Source organism: Netta rufina (assembly GCF_964035555.1).
Source record: "Netta rufina genome assembly, chromosome: 5".
In the NCBI taxonomy this organism is placed as follows: domain Eukaryota; kingdom Metazoa; phylum Chordata; class Aves; order Anseriformes; family Anatidae; genus Netta; species Netta rufina.
In genome coordinates this window covers 43,477,833-43,495,796 of record NC_140128.1, presented here as the reverse complement: position 1 = coordinate 43,495,796, position 17,964 = coordinate 43,477,833, and the positions used below count along the sequence as shown (strand labels likewise).

At 56.7% G+C, this 17,964-nt stretch overlaps 1 protein-coding gene across 1 annotated transcript in view; it reads left to right on the top strand.

Annotated features, from left to right (window-relative positions):
• The first annotated feature begins 5,303 nt into the window (after window positions 1–5,303).
• DUSP8 (dual specificity phosphatase 8) overlaps window positions 5,304–17,964 on the top strand; it is a 35,261-nt gene continuing 22,600 nt past the window's right edge. Inside the window, exons 1-2 of the mRNA XM_084286997.1 lie at window positions 5,304–5,441; window positions 17,034–17,436. Coding sequence (XP_084143123.1) covers window positions 17,206–17,436 — 231 coding nt within the window. The 5' untranslated portion in view covers window positions 5,304–5,441; window positions 17,034–17,205. The remainder of the gene's footprint in view (window positions 5,442–17,033; window positions 17,437–17,964) is intronic.

Genomic DNA, 17,964 nt, shown 5'->3' with positions numbered 1-17,964 from the left:
CCTTCTCCTGCTCTGCGCATGAAGAGAAAGAGAAAAATGCCTCAAATGAATGGCAAGACCTGGCCTGAAACCCAAAACGTGTGGGGCAGATTTAGGTGTCACTGCAGGACTAGAGCAGGAGGCACCTCCTGAACTAGCAAAATCTGGGGAAGCGCATTGCCCTCTGCGAGCCCTGCGGTGGTTTTGCAGGGAGCCAGCCCCAGCCGCTCACCCTGCTCGGCACATGTAAAAAAAAAAAAAAAATCAGGTAAAATCAGAGCTGGCAAAAATGGGAAGCAACCCAAAGGCAGCCTCTCCTGCCTTTAACGGGCATGACAAATGGGCTGCCAGCATCTTCCCCCGACGGACTGCCTCTTTAATGAACCAGGGGGAGCACAGCACTGACTCCGCAGCATTTTTGCATGCACAAACTGTCAGGGACGGACGGGGTGGACTATTATCAGCAGCCCTCACGTTTATTATTTGTTGCTGGCAACACCCACCTTGTACGAGGCATCTCTGTGCCAAGGCTGAAGTGTGCTGCGGTGGGGCTGAGGTGCGCTGCAACCCTGAAAATTGATCGGGTCTGTCTTTTTATTTTATTTTATTTTATTTTATTTTATTTTATTTTATTTTATTTTATTTTATTTTATTTTATTTTATTTTATTTTATTTTATTTTATTTTATTTTATCTTTTATTTTTGTCTTTGATGGAACAAAGGAAAGAAAAGCAGCAGCCAAATATGACAGGTACTCTCATCGTGTTTTTTTTTTTCTTTTTTCCCAATTGTGCAGGAAAAATCTGGAATTTCAGGGTTTGCCAAGACTGCCACCCAACATAACAGAAGGGAGGATTTCAAGGGCTGCTTCTCTGCCTTTTCACTTCTGCCACTCACAACTTCGCTGGGCGCTCTCCAGCTCGCACCTTTTTTTGGCTGCGAAGCCGCAGCCTCTGTTGCATTCAGCAGCAGGAGCGAAAACCGAGTGGAGGGGGAGGAAGAGAGGAGCCGTCAGATGCTTGGGAAGCCGTTTGGTATCGGGAAGGAGCGATGGTCGCATTGCCACATGAAGATTTAATTGTATCCCTCCAGGAAATTTAGCTTGGCATGTTGATGAGGATTTCTTTTTTTTTCTATTTCTTTAGCTTAAGAGGGGGGAAATGGGAAGGAGGGGGGAGGGAGATTTTTTGTCACTAGTCAGTATTGTTAGGTGGTGCCTAAAATATTGCTCCTGGTTTGAGGCCCCCATACATGACAATCTTTTGGTGGGGGCTCAGGAAAGGCTGCCAAGGCTGGTGAGGGAAGGAGAGACTGAGCCTGGAGAAGAAACGGCTTCAGGGGGGACCTTGGAGCATCCCCACCACCCAGCAGGGGCTGATGGAGACACAGAGCTGACTTTTTACACACCACGAGGTCCTTCCCGGACCAACATCTGCTCCTTGTGGTCTCTGCAGACCGAGGAGCTGCAGCTCCTGCCTGCCTGCGGCCATGCTGCGGGATGCAGGCAGAGGGCTCCCGCACACCGCTCCGCTGTGATCCCTGCAGCCCAGCCCTGCCAGCAAGCTGAGGAGGATGAGAAGGTGGCTTTGGGCACCAGGAACCTCTCGAAATCACCCTGCGAGGCCGCACGGGGCAGAGGGGTGTGGGTGCCCTGGCGTGTGAGCAAACATAGCCGTGCTTACGCAAGCCCCGGGCTGGGTGATGCCACCTCCGTGCGAAGGCTGCCGAGCCAGTTTGCAGGCAAATCCCAGCTGGGTTAAACTGGTTTGGATTTCCTCCCAGCAGCAAACGTGACCCCGTGGCTCTCCTACGTCTACACGGGCTGGCTGTGATAAATGGGGCAAGCTGCAGCGCGGCGCTGGTGGCTCATTCGGGTAGCGACCTCCCAGCCCGGCCCAGCAGCTCCGCGTTCCCACAGGGGCAGAGCTGCCAGCCCCCAATTTTGCATTGACACCCAAATTACAGCACAAAGCAGGGGCCTTCCCAAAGTCCCTTCACCACTGCGTTTTCAGAGCTGTCTCATTGGGCTTCGCGGAGCTGCAGCCACGCCAAGTGCCACTGGGTCCTGGTCTGGCATGGGAGCTGGGCACCGAGGCACTGCTGGAACTGCAGACCTGCAGATGCAGGGGGAGAAGTGGGGTGCTGATGGAGCTGCCTCTGCTCCCCTCCCCATGCTGGTATTCGGGGCAGGATCGTGCTGCACAGATCCTGCGGCACCCAGCTCGCCGCCCGGACCGGTGCGGGGAAGGAGGGGGAGGCACAGATGGCAGCAGATGCTCTCATCAGTGAAAACGATTTAAGCGACGTAGGAAACAACAACAACAAAATCCTAGCAACTGGTGAGCAGCTGAACAAAAACCTGCAGAGGGGCAGGGAAAAAGGGTCTGGAGCTGACAGAGCCCTCACCCCTGCACTCAGCCGGGCTGGTTCATACGCAGCAAGGAGCAGTGGGAGAAGAAAGAGGGAAGACCATGCCTTGTCCCCAAGGAGCATGGGGCAAGGATCCTTTTTTAAGGCCTGGCTGTACAGAAACCAAACCATTTAGCACCTCTCTCCTTCCCCTGGCCCTGTCCTCTGCCTCCTGCTGCCCTCGGAGGTGTGAGCGTGACCCCGGGCAGCTTCTGGCATGCCAAAAAGTGAATTCCTCGCTCGGCCCCACTTTCCAGGGCAAAGCCACGTGAGTGACCACAGCAGTTCAGCCCGCAGGGAGAAGGGCCAGCCGTGCTAAGGGTTGTCTCCGCAAAGCCTCTAGGAGAGCTAGCTGCCACCACCAGCTTTGCATCCTGCAGCGTGCTTGCTCCATGCCCGGTACAAAGGTCCCGCTCCTCCCATCCCCTGCCTTTGACCCCTGCTCTGTGCCAAGGGAATTTACTCAACACACGACTTTGTGCTGCCTTCCCCTTCTCCCTTTGGCAGCAACGCCTGGCAGCACAGAGCCAGGGCTGCAGAAGGAGCGCTGCAGCAGCACGGAGAGGAGCAGCACAGTGTGCAGACCCCCGGCCTCACACTGCTGCAGTCGACCCGCTGCACGCTCGCTGCTTCTGCTCCATGTACGCGCCGCAGCCGGTGCTCTGGAAGTGCTGAGCCACACTGGGCACATGCAGATATTTTTCTTCTCGGGGAAACCAAGACGGATAGATACGCTGTGCAGCTCTCCCTGCAAGAAACGAGGCTGCCTCATGATGCTGCCTGGGGCTTTGGCCTGCTCACGCACTCTGCAGAGCGCGGTGACATCGTTTGGGGCTTCGCAGGAGGCAGGCAGTGAGCAGGGCTCCCCCGGGCATCGCTCCTCCACGCAGGCTGTGCCAATAGCCCAGCACAGAGCACCAGCCGAGAGTAAAAAATGCACATATTTGTGCGTTTAAAGCAAGTGCAGGTTGGTGAACAAGTCTCTCCTTTTTGACGGACTCGTCGGTTTGGCAGCAGTTTCTTTCTCTCGGTTTTTAGTTTCGCACTTGGCCTGCGATGGCAATTACGGGTCTTGGAAAACGTTTTAGCAAAAACTATTACGTGTGCGAGCGCAACTTGCATTCAAACCACGTAGCTGGGATGCAATCAATCTTCAGATGCGCCTGAAATCTGGGGAAGAGGAAAAAGCAGAGTGAGGCGAAGAGGGCGAATTCTTTTTGAAGTGCTTTTTATCCGAAATAAAGCGCTCGCCGTGAGCAACGAGCAACTGGCCCCAGTGTTTTTGCTCATTCTGAGCATGCTGGGGAGGGGGGACCTGGCCCCTGGCGGTGACAATGGCTTCACATCTGGTACATGGGAGCCGGGAGCACGACGCTGCTTTGTTCTGCCCGTGTGTGACCATCACAGCACCGTCACAGCTCTCCCTGCTTCATTTCCCCTGTGTGACATAGGGATGATGAGGGTCTGGTGAGCATGGATGAGCCCCCACAAGCCCTGCCCTCGGCTGAACTCCGTGCTGATGGAATCGCAGAGCGGGGAGCCCTTGTCGGTGTAGCCATAACCACGACTTTCAGGTCGGACGGGGTTGGGATCTAAATCGGGTTCGCTCAAGGCTTTGGGAGTCAGGTGAAGTTTTGCAAACCTCCCTCACCACCTGCTCCCAGCCCCTGCAATCCTGGCAGTGGTTTAGCACCCGTGAATCATTTGTTTTGCTTTCTCCCCCCAGCCCAGCACAGCAGCAGTGGGTGTAGGAGAGCTGCCCAGCCGTGGGCCTGAGCTTCCCATGAGAGCCATGTCCCCCGTCCCCTGGTCGGAGGAGCATCTCCCCCTCTCCTCCTGTTCGCTGCTTGCTCTGTGGGTCAGATCTCAGCAGGAATTAGCAGCTCAACCTGTCCCTTTTTTTTCCTTCTTTTGCCCCTGCAAAGGGATTTTCCTTATTTTTTTTAACCCACGAGTGCTCCAGAGCAGGTAGAGAAGCAAGGCCCTGTGCTAGCACAGCACCTTCCCACCAGATGTGCTACCAGGACCTAAACCCACACAGTTTAGAGGCACATGGTGGAGTAACCCTGGTTTTGCAGAATTTTCCCCACCAACACGTTTTGGACTGATTTTTGTGCCAGCAGAAGAGGAGACAGTGAGATTTTTAGCACCGCGGTGTGTCCCAGCAGCCAGGGCTCTACACCCTTGGTGCTCTACAAAAAAACGACGCCACGTGTTCAGAGAGAAGAGAGTTAATTCCAAAACGCTCGGCATCCCTATCGGCAGAGGGGAGGAAGGTTCCCTTCATTTCCTAAGCGCCAGCAAAGCTTCTAAACCCTAATCCCTCGCTAAGCTGGAGCTGCCAGGCCACGTCCAAGGACAAACCCCCAGCCCCGTCCTCCACCTGCACATGGGGCCGCGTGGCCTCCACGTCCTGCTGAGCTGTGGGATGATGGAGGCCAGGCTGAGGCCGAGCCTTCACACCATATCAGCCTCCATCCTCGTGCCTCCATCAGCCTCGTGTTGTGTTGGTCTCCATCTAGTCCATCTTTGGTGGCCACCAGTGGAGCGCTGCGTGAGGCTGGCAGCGGGGACCAGGGGCCGGACCCCAAAAAAAGTCTCTGGGGTGGCTGTTAACACCCAGATCTCGGCAGCGGGAAGGCCGCCTCCCTCAAAGCACCTCCACCTGCCCTCCACTTCGGGGTGGGGGATACCCCACCTCTGCGCACCCCCCTTAGCATCCTCTCCGCTCCTCTCCGCGCCCGCGGGGCTGCCGTCACCCTGCCCAGCTCCTGCCGCGCTGATTGGCTGCGGGTGACGTCAACGCTTTTTTTTTTTTTCCTTTTTTCTTTTTTTTTTTTTTTTCCTTCCCCCCCCCTCCCTCCTCCTCCTCCTCCCTCCCTCCCGAGGCATGACCTCATCGCCGGCGCATTCCCGGCGGCGCGGAGCGGCGCGGAGCAGCGCGGAGCTGTGCGCACCCGGTGCGCGCCCCGGTGCGGGATGCGGGCCCCGCGGCACCGCCAGCGGCCGCGCCAGCGGAAAACCCGCGGAGCGGCGCGGCTGGCCCCGCCAGGGTCAGTGCGGGCCGGGGGGGGGGCGGCCGGGGGGGTTCCCCATCCCCTCTGGGTGCCCGGAGGTGGGAAAAATTGGGGAGGGGTGTTTGCGCGCACGGAAAAAAAAAAAAGAATGAGGTGGGAAAGCGTCGAAATGGGGAGTTCGGGGGTAGCTTTGGAGGTGGGGAGGTGGGTGTCCCCGAGGGGATGGGGAGGGTGGGGAGGTGTAGGGTGGCATGGGGTGGGGTGGGAAGGTGTTTCGGCTCGGTGCTGGGGGGAGCGTTTGGGTTTGGGGGGGATGAAGGAGCTCGGAGGGGCACCCCGTGTCCTTGGCGTTGAAACGCGGCCGGCGTGGGTTCGGCACCGCTTCGCTGCCGTGGCTCCGAGTGACTGACGAGTTGAGCTGCCCCTTGGAAATCATCCCCTTGACCTCCCCTGAGGTGCGGGGAGCTGTTGACTTCCCCCCCAAGTTATCACCTAGTGATAAAGGTTGGTTTCTGTGTGCAGCACTGGTTGTTTTTACAAGATCCGTGATTATTTCCCTTATTGATAAATAAGTTCCTTCTCCTTCCTGCTCTGCCCCCCACCCCTTTCTCCTCCCCCAGAATTAAATTCCTGAGCAACAGCAAAAGCTGATGTCAGTGCTTCAGCTCACATTGGGGGAGCTCTGTGCACAGGTCAGTAATTTGCGGTTTTGGCGGAGGGAAGGACGCGGTGCGGTGCTGTTTTGTTAAGGATATTTGGATTTTCGGGGCACGGATGCGTTTGTCGTTTGCACTGCGGCGGTGTCAGCAGCTCCCTGGCGGGCAGCGCGGCTCCGCATGAGCATGTGTCAAAGAGCCCGTCCCTGTCCCAGGCAGCTAGCAGGGACGAGTGACCCCCTCTAATTTGGGGTGCAAAGACAGGGACCCCTCAGGGAACGGTCGGGAAGCCCAGGGAGCAGCAGGCGATGCTGAGGCTCGTGCCTGGCAGCCCAGGGGCCATGTTAACCTTGAAAGCAGCCTGCCCGTGGAGCGGTGTTTGGGGCTGGCTCGCATTGTCTGGTCCTCCGCGAGGGCAAAAGGCTCGGGGCACGGCCGCAGGGAGCTTTGTTTTCCAAAGGGCTGGATGCTCGGGGCTGGATGCTCGGGGCTGGATGCTCGGGGGCTGCTGCGTACGGGTTCGGCCTCTGTCAGCTGGCGGAGGGCGGCTGTGCTGGGAGGATGCTCTGCGCTGCAGAAGAGGTTTTGGCTTGCTTTGTTTTTCCTTGCGATGGCTCCCAAAACAAAATGAGCTGCTGCAGCAAGAAAACCCACCTACCTAGAGCTGGATGGATGGGGGATTTCTGGCTGGAATAGCCACGAGGGCTATGCGGATGTCTTCTCCCCGGCTGCGACGGGCACGGCCATGCTGGCAGGGTGTGTTTGGGGAGGGCTGCCCGAGCGGATGGGACCAGAGGGGACATTTGGGGCTGCCGAGCAGCAGCTGGATGCCGGGATGCATCTCTGCAGTGGCAGAGCCTTGGAATCGCTCTTGAATTGTGCTGCTTGAATCGCTCGGAATCGGTTCAGGCAGCACAAACCTGGCTGCGGGTGGTCTGCGAGCGCTGCTGCTGCGATGGCAGCGGTGCACACCAAAGGGGTTTTCACACGGCGCTTCAGCCCACCCTGGTTTGCGGCTGTCCCTGCCTTGATGCAAGGTAAGGGAACAGGGGAGGAAGCCCTGGATCCTGCACTGCTTTTTGGAATCCAGCCTCAGCTAGGCTTGGGAGACTCGAGCAAGGTGGCCGGGCTCCTGGGGAGCATTCAGAGCAGGAGATTCACCACATGGAGATTATGGCAAATATAGCACATAAAAAATGCGACATGCCCTGCATGTTTTTGCTGGGTGCCAGGCACCTTGCCGAGAAAGCCACTGAGGTGCCTGCATTTGGAGAGTTTGCCCCCTAAAATTCAGCACAACGCAATTATGATTGCCCAAATGCCTGAGAGGGCCGGGTAAGGCTTCTCATAGCGTGTGGCCCACAGAAAACCAGGGTTCCCCCTGCAATCTCCTGCCTCCCCAAAACAAAACACTCCCAAAAGGGGGCTGCGGCTCAGCAGGATTTCTCCAAATGACCTCTCTCAGCGTGGGGATGGATTGAGCAAGGTCCTACTCCATCTATCCCTACCCTTTCCCCCTGCACCAGCTGCGTTAATCCACGTAACAAACACGGGGTGTGCTAAAGGTGCCTTCCTCTTCTGTTTTGTTCCATTGCCCGTAAGGGAGGCTGCTGGTAGGGATCAGAGGTTAGTTTCTCTGCAGCACAGCTCTGTTCAGGCTCGGATCCCAAAGCCCTGGCTGCGCGCAGGTGCAGAGCACATTCACAGTATCGGGGATGGGAGCAGGAAAAGGAGGTGCTCCAGTGCTTGGCAGCCTTGATTTATGGCCCGGGCTTGTAGGACACCGCCGTCATCCTCAAACAGCTACAGCAAACTCAATCTGCTGGGGTGATAAAAGAAAAGCAGCTTGCAAATGCCGGCTCCTCTGCCCGGCAGGGCAGCTGGAAGACCAGCCTAGGAAGCGTGGGGCCTTTTCCCCTCCACTGTGGGATGAACAGCAGTGTTTAGGAGAGCTGGCTGCAGGGACCTCCTCTCACCCTGCTCCTCTCCTTGCTGCTATGCAGAGGGAGCTCCTGCAGCCAGACCTTCAGCGCCGTCCTCACCCGGCAGGGAAAGCTGGCGAGCGCTCCTCGGCATCCTGCTGCCCTCTGGGTTTTAAAACCTGTTTTTCAAGCCTTAAAATTTTGTCTCTGAAGATACACCTGTCCCGCCTGATGCCGAGTGGGAAGGAGGCACCTGACAGGCTTGGGGAAGGCAGGCGAGTGGCCTGGGATCATCCATCAGATAAGGAGCCAAGCAAGCTCTCTGCTCAAGATTTTTCTCAAGCTTGCTCGGGGAGCCCTGCGCATGCGTGGCGAGCAGGGTTACAGCACAGCCGAGGGAAAGGGGGGGCTGTAAAACCCACCGTGCCAATGGGAAATGGAGGCTGAGGCTGCCCGCAGAGCCAGGCAGAGCAGGGAGAGGAGAACCCCCTGCATGGAGGGAGCCTGTGGGGGCTGCAAGGAACGCTCCCGGGAGGGTTGCTGCTGCTCAGGACCTCTGGTTTGCAGCAGTGCCAAGTGGTGCTTGTTTGTAGGACTGGCATTCCAGCAGATAGGTGCAGTGGGAGCTCAGGGACTGAGGGAGAACCTGGAGGTGCTCACGGGGAACTGGTTCCCTGCGTGCAGAGCCTGGTAGTGCAAGCATGGAGCAGTGGTGCAGGGGCTGTACTGTATGAAAGAAGCGATGTGCTTTGCACTGACCCCATTTAAGAGCATACCAGCAAGGTATCTGGGGCTAGAAACCCTTCCTCGACTCTCTCTTTTCTTCCAGTTCCTCTCAAGTCTTTATTTCATGCTGTTTGCTGTGCATGGAAAGCCCTTGTGATCCCCGTTCACCCACCCTGGTGTGCATGTGCAAGACTCGTCTGCCTTCGTTGTGACTCTCCTTTTAAACCAAGCCTTCGGGTTTCTCGGGGCAGAGACCTCGTGTCATTCAGGAATTTCTCCGGAGCACTTCAGGGTGCCCTTGCAATTTGCAGAGGAGGTTCCCTGGGTGGCATTTCTGTAGGGTGAGTTATGGGAGCCTCCTTTCTGAGCCTGCTGATGACTGGGAACGGGTCATTTGGTGACCAGAAGGACAAGACGATCCATTCTGGTGTTGAAGTCAGGCCTGCTTTGAGGGACAGAGGTCGGGCTGGGTTTGCTCCTGAGGCCTTTTCCAACCTAAATAATGCTATGACTGTTGTGTAGCTACCTGCCTTCCTGCTGCTCCCAGGCTGTTGTAAAATGCCTGTGGTTAGGTGGCGATGGCAAGGGGACCTGAACAGAGGCAGACCACTGCTTTGATCCCGTATGGAGACGGCAGTGACGGCACAGCCCTGGCATCCAGCCCCCATAGCCCGTCCTGCCGTGCTGCTAATGCCATGCTACATCCTTCTGCTCTGTCCCTGCCTCCTGGCCTTACTCAGCTGGCACATAGGTGCACGGTGTGCCCACATCCACAGCTTTTCATCTGCCTGTTGTGTGTGTTGTTTTTTGTTTGTTTGTTTGTTTGTTTTATAGCAGGGGATTTGGTTCTTTGAGGAGCACTGCTGTATTAAGCGAGCAAGCAGTAATTCAGCTGATGCAGCAGAAGCCCTGGTGGGAATTTCAGCCTGCTTATTAGGTGCTTGCAGTTTTTTTTTTTTTCCAAGCAAGTCAAGCCATCCCCACGCATTAAACCTGTCCCTGCTTCAATTACACACCTCCCCTTGAAACCCAGCCTCTGCTGGGTAAATCCAGGCCATCTTCGCTCCAAACACCAAGGGTCCCTCACTCTCCAGGGCCTTCCATTGACATGCAGCATCCCCAACTGTTCTCACCTCGCCACCAACAACCCCTGAGCTTGTGATGGCAGCCTGGTCCTGCTCGAGCCGTATCTCGAGTGGAGTTATTCATGCCATCTCCCTCAGCTTGGCCACGAGCCCTGCATGGGGAGCAGGCGGGCGCATCCCCAGCCTCGCTTGGCACTGGCGGCTGCTGAGCGGAGAGCTGGTGAGGAGAGGGTGCCAGCACTGCTGATGGGCAAGCTGGCCTGTGGAAAATATGTTCACTGCATGTACGTGGGGCAGGGAAGCCGAGCAGTGAATGGCCATCCCCACCTAACACCCCATCTAATGATCAGCGGACCCTGTAGGGATGTCCAAGGTGGCGCTCTGAATTATTCTGTGGGGTGCTAGAAGGTCAGAGCACCTCCAGCACACACAGTGAAGTTGGCTGATGGGAAAAAAAAAAAAAAAGAAAAAAAAAAAGAGGGGGGAAAAAAAGAATGCAAATCTCTGACCGGGCAGAATCTCCCTAAACACATCCTTTTGTCGAGCATTTGCATTGTACCATTAAAAATAGATCGGTGCATTCTCCGCTTGCTTGCTGAATGCTGATGCCTGTAATTCTGTGTCATCCTCGCAATCCCTCCTGCTTTGAGCTTGGCTGCCTCTTTGTCTGGCACCTGAGCAGGGTTCATTCAGCAGTAACTGATACAGAGATAAGTGCGAGCTCTGCTGGAGTCGTGCCGGGCGGGTGGGAAGGTGAGGAGGGCTGAGCTGGTGGCACCTCGCTGGGGTCAGCCCTCCGGGGACAAGGCTGGGTGTGCTCACACACGCTTACAGTCATGGGGCCCCCACCAGAGACCAGTTGGGCCTTCTGGTGTGGAAGCTGGCAGGAGGATGGGGAAGCTCTGGGTTTATGTCCTGATGCATCACTTTATTTATTTATTCATTCTGAAACTGAGAAAATCCCATGGTATGTGATGCCACAGTGCCCAGCTAACAGGCTGGCCTGTGGGACTTCTTGCACCAGGAGCTGTAGGGGCTGCGGGGCAGCGTGGTCAATAGGCTCATGCTTGTCTGGTGTGGTGAGGATGGAGGGAGAGCTGCCAAACCCTTTGTCTGACCCCTGTGTCACCTCAGATTAACCAAACGAAACCAGCCGGTGACAAACCACAGCCCCCAGGGCAGGAGGAGGGAGTGGGGTAGGGATGCCAGCTTGGTCCTTGCCTGTCCGGGGTGTCTTTTCTCGATAAAGGTAATCCTTTGCAACCCCAAGCTGGTGCTTTCTCATTGTGTCTTGACAAGAGGTAGAGCCCCAGCTGACAAGTGCTAATTCATCCCAAACAATTCAGCTATTGTGTGCATGTAGGAAATTCAGCAAGCCTTGGGCCAGGTCAGGAAAGCCTTGCAAAGCACGTGTTACCGCCCTGGTGGATGTGTCACCCCACGGAAAATCAGCGTTTCGGTTGAATTTTGGGTCTCCTAAGAAGAGACAGAGTTTCAGTGGGCACAGAGCGGCATAGCTGTTTTGACCTGCTGCCTTGAAGAACCACAGCCCGACCTTGTCTTTCTTCCCCTCAGCACGTAGGGGTTGTGGGAAATAGTGGGAAGCCTTTCTCCAGGAAACCCAACCTGCATCCAGCAGGTATTTATGGCGTCTGCTGTCCTGGGAGAAGGCAGCCGGACCAGCCCTCCTGAAGCATCCAGCTGCATACCTTTCTGGGCTGCCTCAGTCTGTACCTATTGCAAAAAGGCAAACAAGCTACTGGAGATCCCAAGATAAGCCCACGGAGTGGTCTCTGCTGGCCTTATCCAGTGGAGATGCAGCAGAAGCGGGGATATCAGGCAGTGGGGATTGAGGGCCCTTAAATCATCACTGTGTCCGGGTTCCCCTCGTCCTCCACCTCATGTCCTCCTCCTTCCAGCCTGCCGTGACACATGCCAGGCTGCTCAAAGGGGAAGGTGCTTTCGTCTCTGAGGCGTGAGCCTGGCCACCTCTCAGCTTGGCAGGAGGAGGGTGGAAATGGGATAGCTTTGGTATTAGAAAGCAGCATGCCTGGACACTCCGTCCTCAGCGTGGGCAAATGGCTGGCTGGGCAGGGATAACCTTCGGTCCTGGCTTTTGTAGGCTTTAAAATGGAAGCTTGTGCTGATGCTATGGGGGAAAGACATATGAATGATCTTAAAAGTACGAGTCCAGGAGGAGGAGATGGTGGCTTTGTCACCTAGACTCGGGCAGTTTAGCCTGCTGTGCTTCCCCATTGGCTTTTCCTGACCCAGTGGCACTCAGATCTCCAGAAATCGTTCTGGGAGCAGAACCCAAGCCCACCCAGAGTTGTTGGTGCAACCTTCAGCCACCTCCTCCGATGGAGGAGCTCCTTCCCTCCAGCATCCTCCGTGCGGAGGCTGCCCCTTCCCAACGCTGCTCTGCACGGAGGGGTTGTGCGGGGGCTCTCCTCCAGGGAGGGCCTCCTGGCTTGGGGAGAAGGTGCCCATGGTGTGTCAGAAGTGGAGAATGGGGAAGTGAGATGAGCATTGATGAGGCTGTGTGGTGCTGGTCTGTCCTGGGAAAGCCCCTGTGGGTCTCGGAGGGTGAGAACAGGGCAGCAGCCATGGAGGGACAACCCGGTGCTGCCATCTCATCTTCGTGCTCTGGGGGTCACAAAATGTCCTTCCTCCCACCCTTTAGCTTCTCCAGGGAGAGGTGGGCAAGCAGACTTCGTGTCTGGCTTAGTGAATGTGGTTAATGGTGTCTTTTCACCTCATTTGGAGGAGGAGGAGGAAAAAAACACTCCATTTTCCCATCTCCAGCAGAGAAATCTTTTGTGCTGCTTTTTAAAGGGATCTTGATCAGCTGCTAAGGGATTGGCAGCAGTTACATCACTTCCAATGCAGCTACTGCAGGCACCTCACGGCTTCGTCCTGCTGCCACCCCGGGAGACCATTTGTGCTCCAAATCCCCCTCCGTGGGAGAAATCCCGCACCCCTTGCTAGGAGGGAGAGGCGGCTGTGCCGTTCGGGATGTGCTGTGAGCAGCAGAAGGGGGTCAGTAGATGGGCTTAGAAGCAGATGGGACGGAGCAAGGGGAGGCACCCCGGGGTTTCCTAAAGGCTGGTCCTGCCCCGTCCCGCTGAGCTGGAGGCACGCGGAGCGAGCATCCCTCTGGGGCTGGGATGGAGCCGAAGGCACCGCGGTGGCATCGCCTCGGGCCGGAGCCGCAGCCGTTGCCTGGCAGCTGCGGGTTTCCAGGGAAACCAGAGGTGCTAACTTGTTAATGAGCCCCGCGTCCCTGATTGCTGCTGCGAAATAATAATAATTAGCCGTAGGCCCATGATTTAGGAATCCCTCAAACGGCACGAGCCTGCCGAGGGGAGCTTGCTAAGTGCCGAAGGACTTGGAAGAAATGGGGATGGGGATGAAGAAGGGGTGGAGAGCTTGGCAGAGATGCCATGTTTCACACTGGAAACAGGTTTGAGAAGGGTTTGGGTTGGAATTGACCTTAAAGCCCACCCAGTCCCAACCCCCTGCCACGGGCAGGACCCCTCCCACCAGCCCAGGCTGCCCCCAGCCCCATCCAGCCTGGCCTTGGGCACCTCCAGACATGGGGCACCCACAGCTCCTCGGGAGGTTGATGGGCTCAGAGCTGCCTGTCCCCAGGGTTGTTCCCTTAGCTCTGTGCTCAGGAATGTGTGGGTGCCTCTTCCAGCACCCTCATTGCCAGATTTGCCCCTTCCCACATCTTCACCTCTGCGCAGCCTGGCTCATGAGGCAGATCGCAGCACCTCCAGGTCCTCCACCAGCAGCCAGCCCTATCCTACTTCTGCTCTTCAGCTCCTTCATTTTTCAAGTTCTCCTTTGCTAGAAGCAGGTGTTGGTCTCCAAAATACCTCGGGAGATGAGCAGCAGTGCATCTGAGGTCCTTTGCTGCGTTTCCCCTGCAGGCTGGGAAGCACCACTGAATTGCTGCCTGCACTGTGGCTGTTCTCCTCTTGTTTTGTTTTTTTTCCCTTTTCCTCTTCATCTTGGTCACGTCTGCCCATATTTATTTTGAATGGAAATAGGAAACAGCAGTGGAAAGAAGTGGGAAAGGGCTAGGAGAAGAGGGAAGTGTGGAGTAGTAGGAAGCTAGGAGCTCCTGAACAGGACCACGAGTGGAGGGTAGAGATCTCCAGGACACAGCTACGAGCTTGGTGAGACAAGTAGACGCACCGGTTGGTGAGGTTTATGGTTGCTTCAGAAACGTGCTGGCCTTCCTGTTAACATCTCTGGTACAAGAGCAACCAGATCCATGCCCATCCCGTAACCACGTACCTCTGCCGGGGCTTTGTGCAAGAGAAGTAATTGAGGAAGTGGCCTCCCCCTTGTGACTGCTGGGCCAGCGCAGGGCCGAGCTCCCGTGGTCTGTCCTGCCACGGGGACAGACCCAGGTCAGGGTGTGTTTGGGGTTTTCTTCCTTCTGGCTGACCAGAAGAGGATGGAGAGGGCGTTTGCCCTTAGCCTGGCTCACAGCACCCATCTGTGCCAAGCTCCTGGTGGCACACTTCACAAAGCACATGTGTCCGTGGAGGTAGCAGCAGGGACGGAGTGCCGGTGGTTGCCCAGGCTGGGTGTTGGGCTCTCTGCCCGTCCTTCCATCCAGCTTGGCCCCTCCTGCCTTGCTGTCCCCATTCAGCTAAGCCTTGCGCCCATCTCCCTCATTACAGGCACTCCAGGGAGAGGTGGGATTAAAGGATTATGGTAATATTCTTCGGGAACACTCAAGAAGATTAAGATGGCTTTAATAAACTGATAAGCGAGGGACACAGCTACACTTCTGAAACCCCAATTTAGGTCCCAGGTTAACCTTTTCCCCTGTGCTGGAGACAAGTCCCTGGTCACCGTGGTGGGGTGGCAGGAGACCTCTTACTTCGTGGTGCTCCCTGTCCGTGCCTCCTCCTTTCCAATTCCTTGGAATTTGCATTAGGGTTGGCCTACAAGAGGGCGACATACAAGCTCAGGACCCGGTTCCTTCTCAATCTTGGGTCTACCACCAAGGTTACAGCTGCCTAAGACCACGCTCTGTCGGACATCTCCCTCCAAAGGCTCCAGGAAAGGGAGGCAGCATGGGCCTGCCTTGCCATGCCTCCCTCCACATCTCCCTGCTGGAGCTGGGTGTCAGAGCAGGCTCACTTGTGTCGCCTGTCTCTGCCACCAGCTCTAACTGGCCGTGCTGGAGCAGACGGACATCTGTCCAGATGTTTGGGTGGCTGTTAGCAGAGGTGGGGAACCTCTTGTGCCTTCCCTGACTTCACCCCCCCCGCGCTCCTGGTCACCTGTCAGAACTCAGTGCATGGAAAGCCTCTTCCAAACAGGCTTCTCCCAGAGCAGTTGGGAGATCTGGGATCTTCTGGCTTTCCCAAGCCCCTCTAATTGTGTCTGACCCCCCCCAAGGTTCACCCTCGCTCGTTTTCTGGTGAGCAGATATCCTGTTATCTTGCAGACACTGTGCGATGTGTCCGGTGCATCGGATCACTCCTTCCTCCCACTTCAGCCTCTCATTCTTATCCCTCTGCCTCGGCATTATCCCCAGCTTTTTGTCTGTCGCCTCCCTCCGCTCCCTTTTATTTCTTGGATGTAATTGGAAGAGCTGAGAAGAATTCGCAGCCTGCTGTCCTGATGGGGATGGGAAGCAGAAAGCGATTTGGGGAGTGGGGTGTGAAAGAAAGACGGAGGGGAAAAGCTGGCTAATTTGCATCCTTTCTGAGTGCCCTGGCTCTATAGCCAAGGTACAGCAGGGGGTCTTCTGGCAAGGCGGCAGCAATGTAATGAGGTGTGTCATATCCCAGCAGGAGCCAGCCTCGCTCCCCCTATCACCCCCTAATTAGAACTGTTTCAATTTTTAAGCCCCCCCCGGAGGAGTGCTGCAGGGAGGGGAGAGGCGAGGGGGGACCGTGAGCCGCCCGCCGTGGGGCCGGGGACAGCGGTGCCACCGTGCAATGGGGCTGCGAAGGGCTTTGTGCCAGGAGGGGCCGGCGCTGTGGCAGCATTTAGGGGATTTTTTTTCCCCCTTAAGTTGAATAGATGTGCTAACAGCATGCATGTGATGCGGGGACATCTACCCCCTGCTTTGGGGAGCTGCCCAGGGATGTGGCGGGGCTGCTAATGCCAGGGTCGTGGGCCAGAGACCTGTGGATGCTGAAGCCCCCATCCTCGTATTCTGCAGCCCCATGTCCTGTCCCTGCGAGCTGGCTGAGTCCTCCAGGTCTGGTGATGGGGAGCAGAGGTCCCTGTCATTTCACCCAGAGATACAGTGCAGTAGAAATGAGCATTGGGCTTGGTGTAAGGACCTTTTGTTTCCTTGGTGTAAAAGTTCTCATGAGGCTGAGGCATGCAGCACCTTTCCCTGTACAAGTGGGACAGCACCAGGCACCGTGTAGCCTTGTTGCTGCAGTACCGTGCCCTCCCCAAGTGTCTCTGTGTCCTCCTTTGGGGCCTGCACCACGAGGGCTGACGGTGTGGGAGCTTCTACGAGCTGCTGGCTTACCCAGATCAGGGTGCCTCATAAGCCTTCTGCAGTTCATAGACCAAATCCTGGCCCTGCAGAAGTCAATGAAGGTCTTTATGCTGGCCTTTTCAGGCACGGTAGTCATAGTCCTCCTAATTCAGATGCATTAAAGCTCCCATGCAACAGCTTGTGGGTTCGCTCTAAAACACCGTCTGGCAGGAACAAGAGGAGCCTGGTAATAGCCCTGCTTATTTTCTGAATGGCCGCCGCAGCATTAAAACCTAATGCCATTAAAACAGGCCTGCAATGACGTGTGCCATTAAAACCTAAGGACTGCCAAAAGGTGCCTGTGCGAGGAGCTGCTCTGCGGGTGCTGTGACCCAAGGGGCTCCCGAGTTGTGAGGTGCACTGGGACAGTGAACAGGGAGCGGGCAAGGGTGGCTTCTCCCAGCAGAAGACACCAGGGTCCCCTGAAGAGCCCTGAGCTTCAGGGAAAAACAGGGAAAAGGCTGCTCCCTGCCTGTTAAATCTGACATGGCTTCCAGAAGCTATTAGACAAATTCTTGGAGGAAAGCTCCACCGAGGGCTATTAAACACAAAGAAAAAACCTTTGGCCTGGGAAGCTCCTGAGCCACGGATGCCTGGGAGGTGTGCCTGCACCCTTGTGCCCTCCTGAGGTCCTCCTCGAGGACTCAGCCCCAGGTGAGCACCTGGTTTTGCTGCCACCTGACCGCCGTTTTCCCCCTTCCCTCTCCCTCCAGGTTCAGCACAATGAGTCGGCACCCTGGGCACTAGCAGCGTGAAGAGCCTGGGACGGGAGCTGCCCCACTTGCACCTCGCCCCACCGCTGCTTCCCCTGGGGGAGACGGGTGCCAGCCCCTCCCTGCCCTCGCGCCCCTTGCCCCCGCTCGCCGCAGAGGGGACGGGCCCGGTATGGCCGGGGACAGGCTCCCACGCAAAGTGATGGATCCGAAGAAGCTGGCCAGCCTCCTGAGGAACGGGGCGGAGGGCACCCTGGTCATCGACAGCCGCTCCTTCGTGGAGTACAACTCCTGGCACGTCCTCAGCTCCGTCAACATCTGCTGCTCCAAGCTGGTCAAGAGGCGACTCCAGCAGGACAAGGTCTCCATCACGGAGCTCATCCAGCCTGCCTCCAAGATGAAGGTACAGGGTCTGGCCCTCGCCTGTCCTTGTGGAAACCTCTCCCCCAGGAGAAAGATGCAGGGTGGGGGGATGCATTTCCATCCGGCCATGCCTGGCCTGTGTGACCCACTCCTCCCTCCCTGTACCCTGTTACCTCCTGCCTTCCCTCTGGCACCCTGTCCACCCCACAGGGCTGTCCTCGGGGACCTGCTCGTTGCCCCCACCCCAGTGACACGGCACCCCCCTCCCCAGGCCAGCCTAACAGGTACGTCAGCCTCAGGGCTTGCCCTGCGCTGGCAAGCAGCCCCCCAAAGCCTTCCTGGAGCTGTAAGCTTAATCCCTTGCTAAAAACTCTTCCCCTCCCCTCTGTCATCTCTAACTCCATTCAGGGACATGTAATCCTCCTCCCTTGTGACGCCAGGAGCTCTTATCCGGTGTCATGGCATATTATCTCTCCCGGGCTCCTCTCTCTATCTCTCCTGGTTAAATAATAGAGGTGGCTCCGAGCCACGGCTGGCTGGCCGAAACAGCGCTGGGTGCCCCCGCGGT